The sequence below is a fragment of the Mercenaria mercenaria genome, chromosome 1 (genome assembly GCF_021730395.1).
Source record: "Mercenaria mercenaria strain notata chromosome 1, MADL_Memer_1, whole genome shotgun sequence".
Classification (NCBI taxonomy): Eukaryota; Metazoa; Mollusca; class Bivalvia; order Venerida; family Veneridae; genus Mercenaria; species Mercenaria mercenaria.
Window position 1 is genome coordinate 85,797,588 of NC_069361.1, and position 21,253 is coordinate 85,818,840.

At 36.6% G+C, this 21,253-nt stretch overlaps 1 protein-coding gene across 1 annotated transcript; it reads right to left on the reverse strand.

Annotated features, from left to right (window-relative positions):
* Positions 1–592: 592 nt before the first annotated feature.
* On the reverse strand, positions 593–18,792 carry LOC128559936 (uncharacterized). The gene is made up of 3 exons (XM_053553102.1): positions 18,385–18,792; positions 6,720–6,911; positions 593–5,290 (listed from the first exon to the last, which is right to left on the reverse strand). Exons 1-3 carry the CDS (start codon positions 18,782–18,784, stop codon positions 4,716–4,718), a joined length of 1,167 nt encoding a protein of 388 aa, XP_053409077.1. The 5' UTR covers positions 18,785–18,792; the 3' UTR covers positions 593–4,715.
* Between the last annotated feature and the right edge of the window lie 2,461 nt (positions 18,793–21,253).

Here is a 21,253-nt window from a genome sequence, read left to right on the forward strand (position 1 = left end):
AATTCAGGCTTCAAATTCATTATAATTCGATTGGAATAGAAAGCTTAAATCTTATTTAAACCTCTCTCATGACAATGCCGTGGGGGGTAAACTCGTATTGTCTGAGTAGTTGTAAATGAACTTATTCTATTACTGCACTGTAGTCAAATATGTAACTTAGTCGCAATTAAGGTAGTTCGCCGCATTTGAAACACCAGAAGTGACGGCGTAATTTATCCGTATACAGAACAAAGCCTGGATCCGGAATAAGAAAACGAGACCACGAATACATAGCAATCTTTGAAGGGAAAATTCCTGTTCGCCAAAATAATTTATGTTTTCCCCTATTTCCCCGATTAGAAAAACTTGTCAGTATATTTAGTAACTCGTTTCCTATTTGGATGCAAAGTCATCGCTTTATTTTACTTGGTGCATATGAATATACATGGTGTCATTAAAGGAAATGCCATTTGGTTAACCTCGTACGGACGGACGAACGGACAGGACAATCACTATATGCCTCCCGCATCAGTAGATGCTTGGGTCATAATAAAAACATGGCCGATGGAATCAAAATTACCTGCTGGAATCACAGAGATACAACAAAACCAAGTGTGTTAAGACCCTATTAGTCGCCTCTTACGATCATTGGTCCAATTCTTTTCATACACAGATCGTCCCAGAACCACATGGGGCGAAATTAACTGGAATTCATTTTACTATATTGTGAACAAATGTAATGTAGACAACAAAATAAAACAATTCAAATATAAAGCCATTCACAAAATACTCGCAACTAATTCAAACTTATTTAAATATAACATTAAAAGTAATCCTTGTTGCAACTTTTGTAACGAATTTGAAGACTATGACCATTTCTTCCTCAGTTGCAAATACTTCGATTCAATCTGCAGTCATGGGTGTAGTTATGTAACCAATTTCAGTTACTTTTTCAAGCATTTTATAACCTGTATTAGTTATAAAATATAGTTAACTCAGGTAAGTTATTCAAAAAAAGTCTTTTTGCTGTTCTCACAAAGTGACCTTTAAAGTGAAATAAGTAGCAAACTGTGGTTAATCAAATTCTGTTTTAGGCTGAGCATGACCTGATAAGCATAATGGGATATTAAGAGTTTTATAGCTTTAAAACTTTTGCGTAAAACTTTATCAGCCTTGCGTAAAAATTTTTACTGCATAGCTGGAAAGATGAAAGGTCAAGGATTCAGGAAATAATTGCATTAGTCTCATTCAAAATGAGGAATTGGCACAGGAGGGATCTGTAATATTTTATAACTGAAACAAGTTATGAAAGTTTATGCAATAACTCAAATGGGTTATAAACTGCAATAACTTGGAACAGTTACGCCCCTGACTGTTCTGGTCTAAAATTGACACAGCTTTTAGAAAACGTGGAATAAATAAATCTTTTAAGTTTAAAAAGCATAATAACTGTTTATAAAATAGAACTAAAGGAATATAACGACATTAATCTACCATTAAACACAATTTTTTGTGTGAAAAAAGAATGAAACATCTGAACATGTGGAAAACAAAAATAAATGTACATATGTTCTAAAGGACTTTCTAAAATACATGTACTGTTAGACACATCTGACATGAAAAGAAACAACTTAAGTAAAAGAATATAAATATAGCTTTTTGTTGTTTTTTTCTTGAAAAGTATGAACTGTAATTTGTAATACTTCATTTGTGTTTTGATGATTGTTGCTAAACAAGAGTGTCATTGATCCTAAAGCGCTCACCTGTGCACAAATTTTCAAGTAGTATAGCATAATAGTACAAGTACAGAGTAAGATTTCTTCTATATTAGCCTATATTATATACATGTACATGTCACACACATTTTTGAATGCAGATCAATAATTTGAACAATTTTGGTAGACAGTACAACTCTGATATCACATGCCAAATACCAAGGCTGTAGATATTATTGATTCAGAGAAGAACAGTTTAAAAGTTTCTTATATATAAGCCTATAGTAAGTACATGTCAGACAGGGGGCCTGGCCATTTCTGACCTTAGACCATTTGTGTAAAATTATTTTAAAATCGGGCAAGCAGTTTCATACAATAAGATTTTTCTAATTTACACTTTAGACATATAGGGAAAAGTGACCACACACCCTGACGGCCATGTTTTTTGACGAATCAATATAATTTGAACAATCTTGGTAGAGGATGATACAAGGACCGTTTGTGTGAAATTATTTTAAAATCGGGCCAGCAGTTTCACACAAGAAGATTTTTTTTTAATTTCAACTATAATCAGACCGTCGGTTAAGGAGATGTCGTTTGAAGATTTTTCTATTTTTAGCTCTGGCAGCCCCTATGTGCAACCAACCGTTTGAACAACTTTGGTAGAGGACCATACAAGGAACAACCTTGCCAAGTTTCATCAAAATCCATTCAGTGGTTTTGGAGGAGATGTCGTTTAAATACAATTGCTGATGACGGACGGCACAGCGTGATCACAATAGCTCACCATGAGCACTTCGTGCTCAGGTGAACTAAAAAATATGTCTACATGTACAAATGTTAATATACAGGCTGTCGTTTAAGCAGTTCCAAAAAAAAAGAAATCTGTTTTAGCCTGTGATATCGTAAAATATCACCACCGACAGGAGATGAAATTCAATATTTTCATGAAGGCTCCAGTTTTTAATTCTTAATAATGAACAAAATAATTCATAATAATATATTCATAGTTACACACATCTTTTGTTAAATACACAAATTCATACTAATTGGAGGATATACAAATAAATTTGATGACAATTAAATATTTAAGGGATTAATTTACATTTTTTGGACATTTTTGTTTTTATTTGATATAAATTTCCATACCAGATGCAAAAACGAAGAAGATTTTTATGATCAAAACTTAAAAATCTTTATTTGATGAAATTCCAGGATAAAAGCAAATATTTGGTATGTATTTGCAATACAGTAATACCCTTCTGAAAAGAATGCTTTAAATTTAGACAAGGTATTTTCTGGACTGTCAGCTTAGAATTTGATTTCCTGAATCTCAATAATTATATTGTGATCATCAAAGGCTCTAGAGGGAGCATTAATGGGAGTTCTACTACTCTGAAGAAAACAGAATTATGGGTGATTTTTGGTTAAGTAAATATAAGGGAATTTAACTGGCTGTCTTGGTAGATGTCATGTCTTATAATCTGTGAATAAGTATTAATGTTCAGCTGTCGACCTATTAATACATGGAATTGAAGAAAGAAGTAGTCTGATTCCTTGGCAGAAACGTAAAGCTACAGTCACACATACGGATATGTCCGTGCGTTGAGGTACGGTGCGGATGGGATTGGTCTGTGGGGGGATAAGTACGGAGCAGTACGTCTTAGTACGGGAAAAATGGTGAGAAACGGGGAACAAACAAAACAATACAGGACGCAAATATGTACGGATAGGTACAGGGTACTAAGTTGAATTACGTTTTACTGCGCCTGGCAACTTGCCCAGCGCACGGACGGGTCTGCGGTGAACTACGATTAAGTACGGGCAGCCTCGGATAACTACGTTCAGCTACGGCAAGGTACGTTTTAGGACGTTTAACTACGGATGAATAAGTTTCAACCAAGTTGGACTAAAGTCACAGTCAAATGGCTACGGATCGCTCAAACTTTTGTGCATGTTCAAAAGTTGAAGAAACTTGCAAGTTTGGGATAAGTCTTGAATACGTTTTGACCAAGTGTTGGTATGGATTGATACGGATTACTACTTTGAGGTACGGCTCAGGTACGGATCGATACGGATTACTACGTTTCTATCAGTGGCTAGACGTAGCTATCCGCACCATATGTGTGACTGGGGTATAAAGGAAGTTCAGTCTTTGATGAAGAAGGAGCCTAAGGATAAAGTTCATATAACACATTTTTTTTCAGAACAGAAAATTCACAACTTATAACAGGAAATTGCATAAAAACTTTAGTGAGTGATCTATAAGAGAGTATCACAGATTTTAAAGAAACAAAGCAATCTGAAAGACACCTATATCCCCCACCACCGTTACTGATAGTGAAAGGGCTGATGGTATTGGGTGGAAGCATTGACATTTTAAGTATATTTTATAGTCCATGTATGAGGACATCAATGACTTTGAAGATCCTTGAAGGGGTTTAGGAAATACAGGGCAGACACAAAATGGAAGGGTCAAACCTCTGACCTTGAGCCAACAAAGCTGACTCCTTGAAGCCAGCCATGGCATGTTGTAAACATTTGTGTCAAGTTTCATCAAAATCCTTCAAGGGGTTCAAGAGTTACAGAGCGGACAAGAAATTGCTAACGGACGGACAGACGGACATCCTATGATAACATAATACGTTCCTTCGGGCGTATAAAAAGATATCGACTGGATACAAGAAAATGAATTCTGTTAATTTCATTCTTTCACACTTCTCTGGAAAATCTCCCAAGTACCTAAGTAGGGGGCTCAGCTTGAATTATACCTTAAGTGGCATGAATTATATGTATATTTAAGCAATTAGCGAGTGTGGATCAAAAGAAAAATCTGGCAACTTGAATATTCGAGGGTCTGAATTGGAATTTTGGTCAAACATAAAAAGTAGATGCTCAACTTTCACACGGACAAGCAAAATGCAAAATGTCGGTTGTCCAGACCCGCAAATGTACAACTCGGGCAACTCGGAAAATTGCTTCTGCCAGCCCTGCCATCAATCACAACAGCTAACCCTTTCTTTAATCATAAAACAGTGCAGTACACCAGTCTGAGTTTAAAAACCAACTCTGATCATTGTCTTTTTTCCAGTGACATGGTGCCTTAATTTCTTTGCTAAGTTTCTCAACATTAATCAGCTCATGAAGTCCCGACTTTGGGAGCCGCTCAATTCCTGTATAGAACAAATTGTAGTTTACAGTCAACCAGATCAAAAGGGTTGCAGGAAAACTGAAAATATCCTCACCATAGCTTCCAGCTGACAATTTCACAGGACCACTCTGTAGAAATATATCATTTATTGAATCATAAAAATGAATTTGAACCAGCTCTTTAGTAACAGCAATAGAAGGTATCATTGAGATGTCACTGTTTTTATCTCTGTTTTTTAAAAAAGAAAATGAAATTGTTTCTGCTCCAATCTGTCCATATTCCCTATAACTGAAAGTTGTGCCTTTGTCCTTGTTTTCACAGCTAATGCTTGATTCTGAATCTGTTTTAAACAACTGACTTGATTCTTCACCCTTTTCTGCTGTTTCATAAACTGGAATGCCTGCCATTAATATGTCAACCTTACCATGCCAACCATTTTCCCAACCTGGAAAAAACAGTGTTGAAAACTGAAATAGTACACAGAATTTTTTAGATAATTATGGTCTACAGCAAAAAAAGGATTCTATTTAGTGAAGTCAAGATTGTAAGTAGTATGAAACAAGAGGGTCATGATGACCCTGTATCGCTCACCTGTTAAACTTGGCCTTGGAATAATCAAGATAAACATTCTGACCACGTTCCAATATATGGAGACAGGGTTATAAATGTGGCCTCTATATTGTTAGTGTTAACAAGCTTTTCCTTTGATTTAAGTGGTGAACTAGTTTTTGATCCCCATTTAAATCAAAGGAAAAGCTTGTTAACACTTGATTTAAGTGGCGACCTAGTTTTTGATCTGCCCCATGTCGTTCTGGGACGATCTGTGTATGAAAAGAATTGGAACCACTGCCTTACCCTTGCATGATCGTAAGAGGCGACTTATAGGGTCTTAACAATTGGTTTTGCAGTAACTCTGTGATTCCAGCAGGTATGCAAATTTTGATTCCATACCTCATGTTTTTATTTCGATGTAAATGAGATGTGGAACCAAAATTTGTAGTCCTGTTTGGCGCCATATAACCTATACTGTGTTGGTGCACCGTAAAACACAAATAAATAAATAGTTTTTGATCCCACATGACCCAGTTTCGAACTTGGCCAAGGAATCATCAAGATAAACTTTCTTACCAAGTTTCATGAAGACAGGGTCATAAATATGGCCTCTAGAGTGTTAACAAGCTTTACCTTTGACTTGAGTAGGAGACCTAGGTTAAGACCCCACATGATCTAGGTTCGAACTTAACACATGAATCATCAAGATTATAAGATAATTATATTCTGACCAAGCTTTATAAATATAAGGTCATTAATATGGCCGCAATAGTGTAACAAGCTTTTCCTTTGACTTGACCGGATGACCTATTTTTTGACCCCATATGACCCAATTTTGATCTTGGCCTAGGAATCATCAAGATAAACATTCTGACCAAGTTCATGAAGACAGGGTCATAAATGTGGCTTTTCGGGTATTCACAAGCTTTTCATTTGATTTGACCTGGTCACCTAGTTGTTGACCCCACATCACCCAATTTTAAATTTGCCCAGAGATCATCAAGATAAACATTCAGTGCAAGTTAATTTGCAAACAAATCCAGACGGACACACACACGCATGGATGCATGCACATAAGCCAAACCGCCATTGTGGCAACTATGTAGAGCTCACTGCCAGCGGGCTTGACAAAAAAAAGCAAATATGGCAATTTTGGCCTTATTAGAGGGTACTATTCCGTTCTGTGCCACAATCACACTTGGCCAAGTTCTTATGGCCATACACTTCTGTTAGGATTGCTTTGCAGAGGCTATGCAATCACAAAATCACACCATGAGTACTTTATGCTCTGGTGGGCTAAAAACATGAGCATTGTAACTTACCAAAGCTAGTATCATCCCTTTCTCCAAGAATCTTATCTCCTTGTAGACAAGGACAACCAAGACGTCTGTAATCTTTGCTGATATCATACTTGTACTTTGGATACAAAGACAACTGTGTAAAAACATGCTGGGCCAACCTCAACGTCCAATTCCATTCACCTTTCTTTTCACCTTCATACAGTGCATTCCATACTGTATAAACAAAAAGAATAAATTAAACAAGAGGGTCATTGAACCTAAAGCGCTCACCTGTGTACAAGGCGTGTTCAGTGATTTTTTTCCTTATATACTGGTACCGAATATCGGACCAGTTCACAATTGAAAACAGTTTTTCACAATTTTTCACCGGACCCATTCACAGTTGCATGGGTGAAAGTTAAAAATTCAGAAAAACCTGAAAATTTCTGCCAGGGGCCAGGGGGCCGTACTGGACCCTAGCTGGTCCAGGGCAAAGCCCTGGCTAGGGGTCCAGGCTCTGGCCCCCGGAAGCTCCCAGAAATAAGCAAATTAACAGGCCTAAAAAAATGGTTTTTCCAGACATAACTTCATTTTAAGATAACAGAAATATCCATCTGTTCTGGTCCATAACTTGGCATTTTTCTAGAGCTCTAAAAAGGGCAGGGTGCTGCTAAAAAGGGGCAGGGTGCATTTTGCGCATCTTTGTCTACAAACAAGCGAACCAAGATGGCCCTAGGTCGCTCACCTGAGAAACATACCATAACAGTGTAAACATGTTTGACCTAGTGATTTCATGGAAAAAAATATTCTGACCAATTTTCATTAAGATTGGACCAATAATGTGATCTTTTGAGTTTAAACAAGTATTTTCTTAGATAAGACCTAGTGACCTAGTTTTTGACCCCAGATGACCCATATTCATACTTGACCTAGATTTTATCAAGGCAATTGGAGCAAAAACCTTGAGTATAAAGAACTATTTTCTTTGATTTGACCTAGTGACCTAGTTTTTGAACCTAGATGACCAATATTCGAACTTGACCTAGACTTCATCAAGGCTATCATTCTGACTAAATTTCATGAAGATCAATTGCCAAACACAGCCTCTATCGCATACACAAGGTTTTGCCTTGATTTGACCTAGTGACCTAGTTTTTGTCCCAAGATGACCCATATTCAAATTTGGCCTAGATTTCATCAAGGCAATCATTCTGACTTAATTTCAAGAAGATCAATTTAAAAATACAGCCTCTATCGCATACACAAAGTTTTTTTTTCTTTGATTTGACCTAATGACCTACTTTTTGACCCCAGATGACCCATATTCAACCTTGACCTAGATTTTATCAAGGCAATCATTCTGACTTAATTTCATAAAGATCAACTGAAAACAAGAAGCTGTGTTCAATAAACGCTTGATGCCCCCGATGGCATCCTTGTCGATACAAAGCAACCAAGTCCAAAACGAGGTCAAGGTCAAGGTCAAACTGAGGTCAGGTGATGTTTGAAGATAAGGAATGGTCACAGGTCAGATCTGCATTAGTATCAAGTCATTCTAGTAAGGGGTATTGATGCTAGAGGAAACGGCCCCATTTGGTTAACCAAGAGATGGCCCATACAAAGCAACCCAAGTCCAAAACGAGGTCAAGGTCAAGGTCAAACTGAGGACAGGTGATGTTTGAAGATGAGGAATGGTCACAGGTTACATCTGCATTAGTATCAAGTCATTCTAGTAAGGGGTATTGATGCTAGACGAAACGGTCCCATTTGGTTAACCTCGTACGGACGGACGGACGAACGGAAGGACAATCACTTTATGCCTCCCGCATCAGTAGATGCCGGGGGGCAAAAATATAGCCTCTATAGACCCACTTTTTGAACCCAGGTGACCCATATTCGAACTTGACCTAGATTTCATCAATGCAATCATTCTGTCCAAGTTTCATGAAGATCAATTGAAAAATACAGCCTCTATCGCATACACAAGGTTTTTCTTTTATTTGAACTAGTGACCTTATTTTTGATCCCAGATGACCCATATTCGAACTCGACCTAGATTTTATCTAGGCAATCATTCTGACCAAAATTCATGAAGATTAATTAAAAAATAAAGCCTCTATTGCATACACAAGGTTTTTCTTTCATTTGACATAGTGACCTTGTTTTTGACCCCAGATGACCCATTTTCGAACTTGACTGAGGTCATCAAGGTCATCATTCTGACCAAAATTCATGAGGACAGATTGAAAAATAAAGCCTCTATCGCATACAGAGGCATTACATGAACACAAGGTTTTTCTTTGACTTGACCTAGTGACCTAGCTTTTAACCCAAGATGACCCATTTTCAAACTCGGCCTAGATTTCATCAAAGTTATTATTCTGACCAAAATTCATGAAGATTAATTGAAAAATACAGCCTCTATCGCATACATGTTTGATTTAACCTAGTGACCTACTTTTTGACCTCAGATGACCCGTATTCAAATTCGACCTAGATTTCATCAGGGCAATCATTCTGACCAGATTTCATGAAGACCAATTGAAAAATACTGTCTCTATCACATACACAAGGTTTTTCTTTGATTTGACCTATTGACCTAGTTTTTGACCTCAGATGACCCATATACAAACTCGGCCTAGGTTTGATCAAGACAATCATTCTGACCAAATTTCATGAAGATCAATTGAAAAATACAGCCTCTATCACATACATAAGGTTTTTCTTTAATTTGACCTAGTTACCTACTTTCTGACCCCAGATGACCCATATTCAAACTCGACCTACATTTCATCAAAGCAATCATTCTGTCGAAATTTCATGAAATAATTGAAAAATACAGTTTCTATCGCATACACAAGGTTTTTCTTTGATTTGACCTAGTGACCTAGCTTTTGACCCTAGATAACCCATTTTCGAACATGGCCTAGATTTCATCAAGGTAATCATTCTGACAAAATTTCATGAAGATCAATTGAAAAATACAGCCTCTATCGCATACACAAGGTTTTTCTTTGATTTGACCGAGTGACCTAGTTTTTGACCCCAGATGACCCATTTTCGAACTCGGTCTAGATTTCATCAAGGTTACCATCCTGACAAAATTTCATGAAGATCAATTAAAAAAAACAGCCTCTATCGCATACACAAGGTTTTTCTTTGATTTGACCTAGTTACCTAGTTTTTGACCTCAGATGACCCTTTTTCGAACTTAGCCTAGATTTCATCAAGGTTATCATTCTGACAAAATTTCATGAAGATCAGTTGAAAAATACAGCCTCTATTGCATACACAAGCTAAATGTTGACAGACGACGGACGACACACAGACAGACAGCGGACATTGAGCGATCACAATAACATTGCTCAGGTGAGCTAACAAACAGTATGTATCTATTAATGATAAGCATGTTATATAAACAAACAGGAATGTTGGGGTTTTTTTTCATTCAAATTCATTGCACGTTTCTTCTAGTGCAAATCTGAATGCATTTTCTTGTCATTATACATTCATCATATTACTGAACATACCATTGATACTCGTGTAAAATGCGCAGATTTTTTACCCCAGGACCACCCCCGAATCGTGAGAGCGTATTTTAATAAATTTTTTGAAGATTTTTCTATGTAAAATCAAGTAATCTCTGGGGCGGGGCCAATTTTATCCCGGGAGTCATGATTTGAATAAAGTTTGTAGAAGTCTACTAGGAAATGTTACATACCAAATATCTAAGCTCTAGGCCTTCTGGTTTATTTTTAGAAAATTTTAAAGATTTTTCTATGTACAATATAGTAACCCCTGGGACTGGGTCAGTTTGACCCTGGGGAACATTATTTGAATGAATTTTGTAGAGGTCCACTAGGCAATGCTACATGTCAAATATCTAAGCTCTAGGCCTTCTGGTTTATTTTTAGAAAATTTTGAAGATTTTTCTATGTACAATCAAGTAACCCCATGAGGCGGGGTTTAATTTGACCCGGGGGTCACGATTTGAATAAATTTTGTAGCGGTCTACTAGGCAATGCTACATGTCAAATATCTAAGCTCTAGACCTTCTGGTTTATTTTTAGAAAATTTGAAAGATTTTTCTATGTACAATCAAGTAACCCCATGGGGCGGGGTCAATTTGACCCCGGGGGTCATGATTTGAATAAATTTTGTAGAGGTCCACTAGGCAATGCTACATGTGAAATGTCTAAGCTCTAGGCCTTCTGGTTTATTTTTAGAAAGTTTGAAGATTTTCCTATGTAAAATCAAGTAATCCCTGGGGTGGGGCCAATTTTACCCCGGGAGTCATGATTTGAATTAATTTTGTAGAAGTCTATTAGGCAATGTTCATGTCAAATATCTAAGACCTAGGCCTTCTGGTTTATTTTTAGAAATTTTTTGAAGATTTTCTATGTAAAATCAAGTGACCCCTGGGGCGGGGTCAATTTTGACCCTGGGGGACATGATTGAACAAATTTTCATCCACTAGGCAATGCTACATGTCAAATATCTAAGCTCTAGGCCTTCTGGTTTATTTTTAGAAAATTTATAAGATTTTTCTATGTACAATCAAGTAACCCCATGGGGCGGGGTCATGATTTGAAAAAAATTTGTAGAGGTCCACTAGGCAATGCTACATGTCAAATAACTAAGCTCTAGGCCTTCTGGTTTATTTTTAGAATTTTTTTGAAGATTTTCCTCTGTAAAATCAAGTAATCCCTGGGGAGGGCCAATTTTACCCCTGTAGTCATTATTTGAACGAAGTTTGTAGAAGTCTATTAGGCAATGTTACATACCAAATATCTAAGCTCTAGGCCTTCTGGTTTATTTTTAGAAAATTTTAAAGATTTTTCTATGTACAATCAAGTAACCCCATCGGGTGGGGTCAATTTAACTCCGGGGGTCATGATCTGAATAAATTTTGTAGAGATCCACTAGGCAATGCTACATGTGAAATATCTTAGCTCTAGGCCTTATGTTTAGAAAATTTTTGAAGATTTTCCTATGTAAAATCAAGTAGGCCTAGAGCTTAGATATTTGACATGTAGCATTGCGTAGTGGATCTCTGTGCTTTCAAAACTCAATATACCATACTATTTGAAAATACAAACATTTATGATAAAAAATTAGACTGTCAGATTATATTATGCAATACTAAGACTATGTATTATGTAACATTATGATGTAAAAATCCAACTTTACAACATATCTAAGCTCTAGGCTTTCTGGTTTATTTTTTTTAAAAATTTTGAAGTTTTTCCTATAGAAATCTATGTAAAATCAAGTGACCCCTGGGGTGGGGTAAATTTTGAGCCCCGGGTCACGATTTGAAAAACTTTAGTAGAGGTTCACTAGGCAATGCTACATGTCAAATATCTAAGCTCTAGGCCTTCTGGTTTATTTTTAGAAAATTTTAAAGATTTTTCTATGTACAATCAAGTAACCCCATGGGGTGGGGTCAGTTTGACCCTGGGGGTCATGATTTGAATAAATGTTGTAGAGGTCCACTAGGCAATGCTACAGTCAAATATCTAAGCTCTAGGCCTTCTGGTTTATTTTTAGAAAATTTTTGAAGATTTTCCTATGTAAAATCAAGTAATCTCTGGGGCGGGGCCAATTTTACCCTGGGAGTCATGATTGAACAAATTTTCATCCACTAGGCAATGCTACATGTCAAATATCTAAGCTTGTAGAAGTCTACTAGGCAATGTTACACACCAAATATCTAAGCTCTAGGCCTTCTTGTTTATTTTTAGAAAATTTTAAAGATTTTTCTATGTACAATCAAGTTACCCCTGGGGCTGGTCCAATTTTACTCCGGGAGTCATGATTTGAATAAATTTTGTAGAAGTCTACTAGACAATGCTACATGTCAAATATCTAAGACCTAGGCCTTTTGGTTTATTTTTAGAATTTTTTTGAAGATTTTCTATGTAAAATCAAGTGACCCCTGGGGCGGGGTCAATTTTGACCCCAGGGGTCACGATTTGAACAAATTTTGTAGAGGTCCACTAGGCAATGCTACATCTCAAATATCTAAGCTCTAGGCCTTCTGGTTTATTTTTAGAAAATTTAGAAGATTTTTCTATGTACAATCAAGTGACCCCATGGGGCGGGGTCAATTTGACCCCGGGGGTCATGATTTGAACAAATTTTGTAAAGGTCCACTAGGCAATGCTTACATGTCAAATATCTAAGCTCTAGGCCTTCTGGTTTATTTTTAGAAAATTTTAAAGATTTTTCTATGTACAATCAAGTAACCCCATGGGGTGGGGTCATGATTTGAATAAATTTTGTAGAGATCCACTAGGCAATGCTACAAGTGAAATATCTAAGCTCTAGGCCTTCTGGTTTATTTTTAGAAAAATTTTGAAGATTTTCTTATGTAAAATCAAGTAATCCCTGGGGCAGTGCCAATTTTACCCCGGGAGTCATGATTTGAAAAAAATTTGTAGAGGTCCACTAGGCAATGCTACATGTCAAATATCTAAGCTCTAGGCCTTCTGGTTTATTTTTAGAAAAATTTTGAAGATTTTCCTATGTAAAATCAAGTGACCCCTGGGGCGGGGTCAATTTTGATCCAGGGGGTCATGATTTGAACAAATTTTGTAGAGGTCCACCAGGCAATGCTACAAGTCAAATATCTAAGCTCTAGGCCTTCTGGTTTATTTTTTTTTTTAATTTGAAGATTTTCCTTTAGAAATCTATGTAAAATCAAGCCGCTTACCTTTATATTGAAGATTATTTATGGGGAGTAAATACAAATGACTCGGACATAGCTAATAGCCGGTATCGGCACCCGGCGTCTTAAATTACTTTTGTATCAAATGTAAAATTTAGAGCTCACGTAAAATCTTAAGATAAATAAATGTTGTTTTTCATTAAAATATATTTTACAACGCATTTCTGTAACTGATCATTAAGTTTTTAACAAAACCTGTGTAAAACTTTCCCGGCGTGTTTTCACACATTTTGCATTAAAAAAACTTGAAACTCCATATCAAGTATCAAGTATCCCGGAAATCGATTATCTAGACTTCAAACATAATTTTGATAGTTGTCTATAATCCTCTTGTTCATCGAGAAATTCACGCCCGAGGCATTACTTATCTTATCACCTACTGTCACAATCTGCAATTAACCGTTTAATCATATCCAGAGGCATTGTAAACATGTGCATGCGAGTCTTAAAATTACGTCATTTTACCCCAACGTGCCAAAGTGTACTTTCGTTTTCGCTGGCGTCAATATCCATGGAGTGATCAGAGGATACGGCAGTTTAGTGCTTACACAGAGTTTATGCTTTTCAACATGCAAAAACATCGACAATGATTTAGCAAAAACCATCAAGTTCGTGTCAGAAACTATAGCGAATTTCGGACAAACAAAAATTCAGATAAATGAATTTTATGAGATAAATTACAATTCATAATACCCTAAGGATTTTGCAAGTTTATGAAAATTGATTGACATTCCTTTTATGATATTGCAATTCAGCGTTTTTTTTCACCAAAATATTCGGCGAAATTCGGCCCCATTCCCCCCTCAAAATAGTATATTTTTTTCCCCTTTCCGATGCCTAAAATTCCCCTCCGAAAATAAAAAAAAATCCAATCAATTAAATCATAATTCACTAGTTTATTTTATTTATTTTCATATAGAAAACAGTTCACCGCGGTATCTCGCGTTTTGTTTACATCGACACCGGTTGGAGTAACTTCCCTTGATAAATCAGAATCATCGAAGCGCTTTATTATTCTGCACAACAACGCTGTTGAATGTTAGTCTGTAAATGATTTGCATTCTATTTGTTTGGCCGGGTAGTGTTGAGTTTTCCATCTTCTAGTCAGTCAGGGTTTGATTTTATGCTTTGGGAAGGGACTAGTCCAACGCATACATTGTTTTTTACAGTTTTTTTTTATTGTGACAGGTCAAATGTAACAGTGACTGCAAATGTCAGACTTTGACAGAAATAAAAAAACAGCCACTCACCGATTTGTTTAAGAAGGGACCTAATGTCTGTTGTAAATTTTGGTAGTCTAATGGATGTCTTATCCTCCACATTTGAAAAATTTATTTGGTTATCTGGTATTGATATGCTACATTGTGTTATATGTCATGTCAGATGCTCTTATGGGTCCTGAATTTATCAATAAACTTGAAACTATAGTTTATTTCAACACAAATGAAAATTCCCCTTTTCTTAGTTTTACGTCGAATTTTTCCCCCTCCAAAGGGCACCGACCCCCTTCCCCCAAAACTGAAAAAAATCACTGCAATTAATTAAAACAAGAAGAATTCTCAGTTTAAATACATGTAGATGGGGTAGATTAAATATGAACAATCCAGAGCAAGAGATTCTTTTTACATGGGTATAAGCATTTTTCCAGAATTCTGCTGATATTTTTTCACTGCGTCCTATACACGAGTGCGACCTATAATCGGCCGATTACGGTATGAGAAGAATGACGCTTACTTCCACAATTTTTCTGGTACCAGACCCATTCACAATTTTGAGAAAAAAAATCACTGGTATTTGTACAACGGAATGGTACAAGTACTGAGTTAGATTTCTTTTATGTTAGCCTATATATTAGATACATGTCACACACATCTTTGAACCTGGGTCTTTAATTTGAACAATTACGATAGACAGTACAATTACTCTAATATCTGGTATAATAATAATATTATTATAAATAATAATAATTGTTTGTGCGAGATTGGTGAAATACCCAATTGGTTTAAGCAAATACCCAATTACTTTTGAAAAGCCTTGGAAATATTATTTTTACCCAAAAAGCTATAAAAATAAATAGATTCGCAACTTCAAAAGCATATATTAGGGATTTTTCTTGACCTCTAAAAAGGGCAGGGTGCTGCTAAAAAGGGGCAGGGTGCATTTAGCACGCTGTGTACCTTTGTCTACGAAAATCATAAGGTAGATTTCCATGGTTTTTGTTGTAATGTCTACATTGTAAGGTTCTACAGAAAGATTTGCAATGAATCTGAATGTCAGGAAAAACATTAATACCTGTTTGTCTATATAACATGCTTATTATTTATAAATACATGAAGTTTGTTTTATGTTTGCATACATTATTTTTGTCTGGAAAGTTTTCTTGATTAGAAATATAACACAAAGATACTATTGAATAATTTAATAATTCTGGTGCAAATCTGTCATTATACATTCATTATATTACTGAACGTACCGTTGATACTCGTGTATAAATGCACAAGTTTTTTTTTACCCCGAATTGTGGGTGCATATTATACAAAGGTGTAGACAATTTTCTAACTACAAATTTAACAAAATAACTTTGTTTACGATTTTCGCCATTTTGGTAAAGGGAAACTACTCTACGCGCTGACTGTCTACGCTAAATTCTGAGATTGCCGTTACGTTCTGTAAAAGATCGAGTGGTTTATTTTCTTTTAAACAAAACTGAATATCATAGAAATTTAATAGTATTTTGATGAAATAAATATAACAAAATCATAGTTATTCTGATAGGCAGTGATACTAATTAAAGATCGACTGTTATCTTCAACCGAGATCAAACTGTGAGCAACAAAATTGATACGAGGTGCCACGTTAATTGCCGATAATTAATGGCCATTGATCAGATCGGCATTTAATAAGCGGCAGACTTTGTTTAAGATGGTTTTTTTCTCCTTTTTTAATCTGTTTTGCAGTTTGCTTTAATTGCTGACCTATCTAGTTGTTGTTTGTTACGATTCGGTCGGTCGTCGTCTGCACAGATACTGCATACATGCCTCGGGCAAATACACAGCACCCGTGTATAGTCGGTGCGTGTCATAACTTCGTATCGATTGACAATTATCTGGGATGGTATTTTGACAGATGATTGATGGGCAGTTTGTTTAGAAATACCTAATTAATGGTCAAAGGGGCAGTGCTAAAAGGGCAAAGGGGCGCTGAAGAAAGGCAAAAGGGCTGCGATTTCGGGCAGAAGGGCGGCGCTAAAAATGGGCAGGGCGCTGCACCCTGCTATTCCGCTCTAGAAAAATCCCTATATATCTAGCGAATCACGTCAAGCGCACGTGGCAGCTGAACGAGATCGCGTTTACCGGAAGTGACGCATTCGCCAGTGTAATACTTCAATAAGCCTCTATTGATTTGATCACGAGTGATCAAGTCAGCAAGGGCTTCATTAAGATTAGTCAAAATAATTCAGATTGTTTTATATTTGTGACTGGCAATCAGAACGTCAAAATTTTGAATGACCAAAATAATGGAGGATGAATCACAGCAGAGCTCCAGATAAGCTTTTGGTGCAATTGGGTATTTACCCATCACTTTTTGTCTGAATTGGGTATTGGAAATTTGAATTGGGTAAAAATAATATCATTACCCAGCCTTTTCAGAAGTAATTGGGTATTTGCTAAAACCAACTGGGTATTTTACCAATCTCGCACTAACAATTGAGTATTTTTTTGCTTACAGTATACATGGTATATATCATTAAACAGGACTGACTAAGTATTTTAATGGCGCCCTTCAATGTTTAATACAAAAATGTATTTAAAATTGTAATGAATGTTTCATACTGTTGTTTTCTTTTTCACTTTTAATGCAGTCTGAGATCAGTTCATCCACAATATCCCGAACGATGTGGTCACCGCAATATGCATTCTCCCAAAAGATGTCATCCAGTATTGGTGACACTACATCGTCACAAACAGATAACTGTCATTGTTGAACAGCAAAATATCCTACTAATTTGTTTGTTTGTGCTGCAACAATGTTTTTTTCTGCAACCTCTTTACATTTTATCGGCGTAAAATTGTTTACAAAGCGTCCAAATAACACCGATCAGCTGACTGAATGGTCCTGTTATTTTTCCGATAAATTGCAATCTGTTCTGCAGTAACGTATAACCAGTCAGTCAAATCTAGCGTTAAAGTCTCGTACCCGTTCTAGTTATAAGGAAAATGCGATACGCAAGCTATTTTTTACGAATTGGGTATTAGGAATTTTAACTGCGTTTCAGTACGCACACTGTATGAATTCAATTGGGTTTTCTGCAATTTTAATTGCGTAAATACGCAAATACGCAGCTTATCTGGAGCTCTGTCACAGTACACCGTCATGTAGTTATTGGTTTTATCGCTTGCGCATATTTGTGTGTATACATGGTAAACGTTAATCGTGTACAGTACATACATCAGTTTAAATCACTAGAAAATTCGTAATTTTGGATATTATTTGATAATTTTACATAAATCAATGAGGAATTGAATCACCTTTTGATACATGTAAGTTTTATTTGAATTTATGGCCAATTCGTGAAATAATCGGCATTTAAACCTATAGCATGTAATTGTAAAGCGTCGGCAGCGATGAAAATTTCATCGGAAATTGCTTCAACAAAAACTATATTTTGGTTTTTCGAGTGTTTGACGCAAATGGGGATATTGCCCATAAGAAAAAATTATCTCAGTATTTCCCAAGACCGCTCTGACACGAGACAACGCGATATTATCTCCAGTTGCCATTCTGTGTATTTTATACTTCTTTGTTTTAACCAGATTTCCAAAACCCAATTCAGACAAAAAGTGATGGCTAAATACCAAATTCCACCAAAAGCTTAACTGGAGCTCTGCAGTCTTGAATGTATTTTGCCTAATTTTGGAATCTGAATAGGGAAATGTGTAGGAGGCATGAAGATACAATAAAAGGGCATGTATATACCTTTTTCAGAGTTCATTACAAATCTCAGCAGCAACTCCAATGCTCGTTTAACGTTTGGATCTTCAGGCAGAATAGGGTCGTCTGGGTCTGAGCTGAAGTAGGCATCAAGGACGTTATATGCTTTCTTAAAAACAGTCCTTAACCTATAATTAAGACCACTTTTATCTTTTCCAAACAAAATTGTTGAACTGGAAAAAGGCTGAGGAAAGTTGATATCAGCTGCATCTATTTTGACCCATCTTATTCTACAATTATAACTTCCTTCTAGAGACTGGCGCAACATAGCAATGGCAACCTTATTTTTCCGAAGAAATAATTTATAAATAGATTCCTCATCTTCATGATCTTTTAAAGAAAGTTTATTCCAGCATTGCTCAATAGCTTCGCCCCGTTCGGCCATGTTGTAGTTTGGCGGTTTACCATGTCTAAATACAAATACTCGGTATTATACCGTAGTTTTAACAACTGGTGTACACTTTTGTTTATCTTAATTATGATACAGATTCGTGGTATAATAAGCAGGCAAACATGTAGACAATTGTGAAGTAAAGAGAAAGAAGGGTAACAGGTACATAATTATCAAATGTAGGTGCAGTTAGTTGCAATGACTTTACACATTAAATACACCTATGTGATTATAGGCCTAGAGCTGGAAGGTGAAACCCTCCCCACTCTAGGGATTTTTGTAGACCCCATTAGTTTTGAAGCCCCTTGTATGTAGATCACATTTCTGAATTCTGCCATCTGGCAAGCGGGTTCTCTATGAGTTACAGCCTGTTATTTACGTTACCTTAACAGTTATTAAATAAATGATAAAACTGGAATGTGGTGATTTATATGGTAGAAACAACCAAAATCATTAGCAAGTGGGTTCAGTGATATGCAGATATGCTGTTGTCAATGCTCACGCTTAGTTTTGTTCTCTAAATCGATCAATTCATTTTGTAATTTACGTTACCATTATAATTGATAAAAATACTCGTATCAATTAATTCAATAGGTTTAATTGTCAGAAAAGACCAGATATGTCTAAAGTATAGTATTTTCAGATACACAATACATTAGTATTTAAGAATTTATTGTTCAACAGTTTTAAGAACAAGTATGTTATCATTATTATATACGTTACTAAAATTTACGATATAATATTTTTCATTTCTCAGTCAATAGATTGTTTATGTAATCCTTATAATTATGTTCAAACTTAGATAATGCAAGTATCTTATCAAGTTCGAACTATTTTGATATAAAAATACATATAGCACAGCACTGACATTGTAACTTACTTTTTTTTGATACGTTACTGAATTGAACCAAAACTGAGAAACAACTACTTGCGGGGTTCAGTCATCTAAGTCGTCATAATCACTGCCTGTTATATTGGTCATCTCTACTTCTTCATAGTCATCATCTCAAGCATCAGTCACATATGCCGTGTGTCACAATTTCAGCTAGACTCATGTCCATACCATTATATGTACTCGGGACATTGTCAGCACGTACTTGATACTTTGCAAGAAACATGTCATATATAAGTTTGTTGATGTTATTGTATTCTTCAATCCATCTGATCAGTGATGTGTATGAACTACTTCTGCTAATGTTGCAACATACACCTGTTTTTTTTTAATCCCCCGCCGTGGCGGAGGGATTATAGGAATGGTCTGCGTCCGTCCATCCTTCCGTCCGTAACACTTTCGTGTCCGCTCCATATCTCCTAAACCCCTTGAAGGATTTTCATGAAACTTGGGTCAAATAATCATCTCATCAAGACGATGTGCAGAACCCATGAGTCAGCCTTGTCGGTTCAAGGTCAAGGTCACAACTCAAGGTCAAAGGTTTGAGCCTGCCATTTTGTGTCCGCTCTATATCTCCTAAACCCCTTGAAGGAATTTTATAAAACTTGGGTCAAATGATCACCTCATCAAGACGATGTGCAGAACCCATGAGTCAGCCATGCCGGCTCAAGGTCAAGGTCACAACTCAAGGTCAAAGGTTTGAGCCTTCCATTTTGTGTCCGCTCTATACCTCTTAAACCCCTTGAAGGAATTTTATAAAACTTGGGTCAAATGATCACCTTATCAAGACGATGTGCAGAACCCATGAGTCAGCCGTGCCGGCTCAAGGTCAAGGTCACAACTCAATGTCAAAGGTTTGAGCCTTCCATTTTGTGTCCGCTCTATATCTCTTAAACCCCTTGAAGGAATTTTATAAAAACTTGGGTCAAATGATCTCCTCATCAAGACGATGTGCAGAACCCATGAGTCAGTCATGCTGGCTCAAGGTCAAGGTCACAACTTAGGGTCAAAGGTTTGAGCCTTCCATTTTGTGTCCGCTCTATTTCTCCTAAACCACTTGAAGGATTTTCATCAAACTTGGGTCAAACGATCACCTCATCAAGGCGATGTGCAGAACTTATGAGTCAGCCATGTCGGCTCAAGGTCAAGGTCACAACTGAAGGTCAAAGGTTTGAGCCTTCCATTTCGTGTCCGCTCCATATCTCCTAAACCCCTTGAAGGTATTTTATAAAACTTTGGTCAAATGATTACCTCATCAGAACGATGTGCAGAAATTATGAATCAACCATGCCAGCTCAAGGTCAAGGTCACAATTAAGGGTCGAAGGTTTGAGCCTTCCATTTGGTGTCCACTCTGTAGATCTCCTAAACCGCTTGAAGGATTTTCATCAAACTTGGGTCAAGTGATTACCTCATCAAGAACTCATGAGTCAGCCATGTCAACTCAAGGTCAAGGTCACAATTGAAGGTCAAAGGTTTCAGCTCTGTATCTCCTAAACCCCTTGAAGGATTTTCATGAAACTTGGGTCAAATGATCACCTCATCAAGACGTTGTGCAGAATTCATGAGTCA

Bases quoted from the DNA above. Each gene is read 5' to 3' on its own strand.
- LOC128559936 (XM_053553102.1), bottom strand. From the start codon at position 18,784: ATGGCCGAACGGGGCGAAGCTATTGAGCAATGCTGGAATAAACTTTCT. The intron at 6,912-18,384 runs GTATATACATGC...TTGTTTATACAG, and splicing joins TGTAATGAACTCTGAAAAAG to TATGGAATGCACTGTATGAA. The intron at 5,291-6,719 runs GTAAGTTACAAT...TGTTTTTTCCAG, and splicing joins AAGGGATGATACTAGCTTTG to GTTGGGAAAATGGTTGGCAT.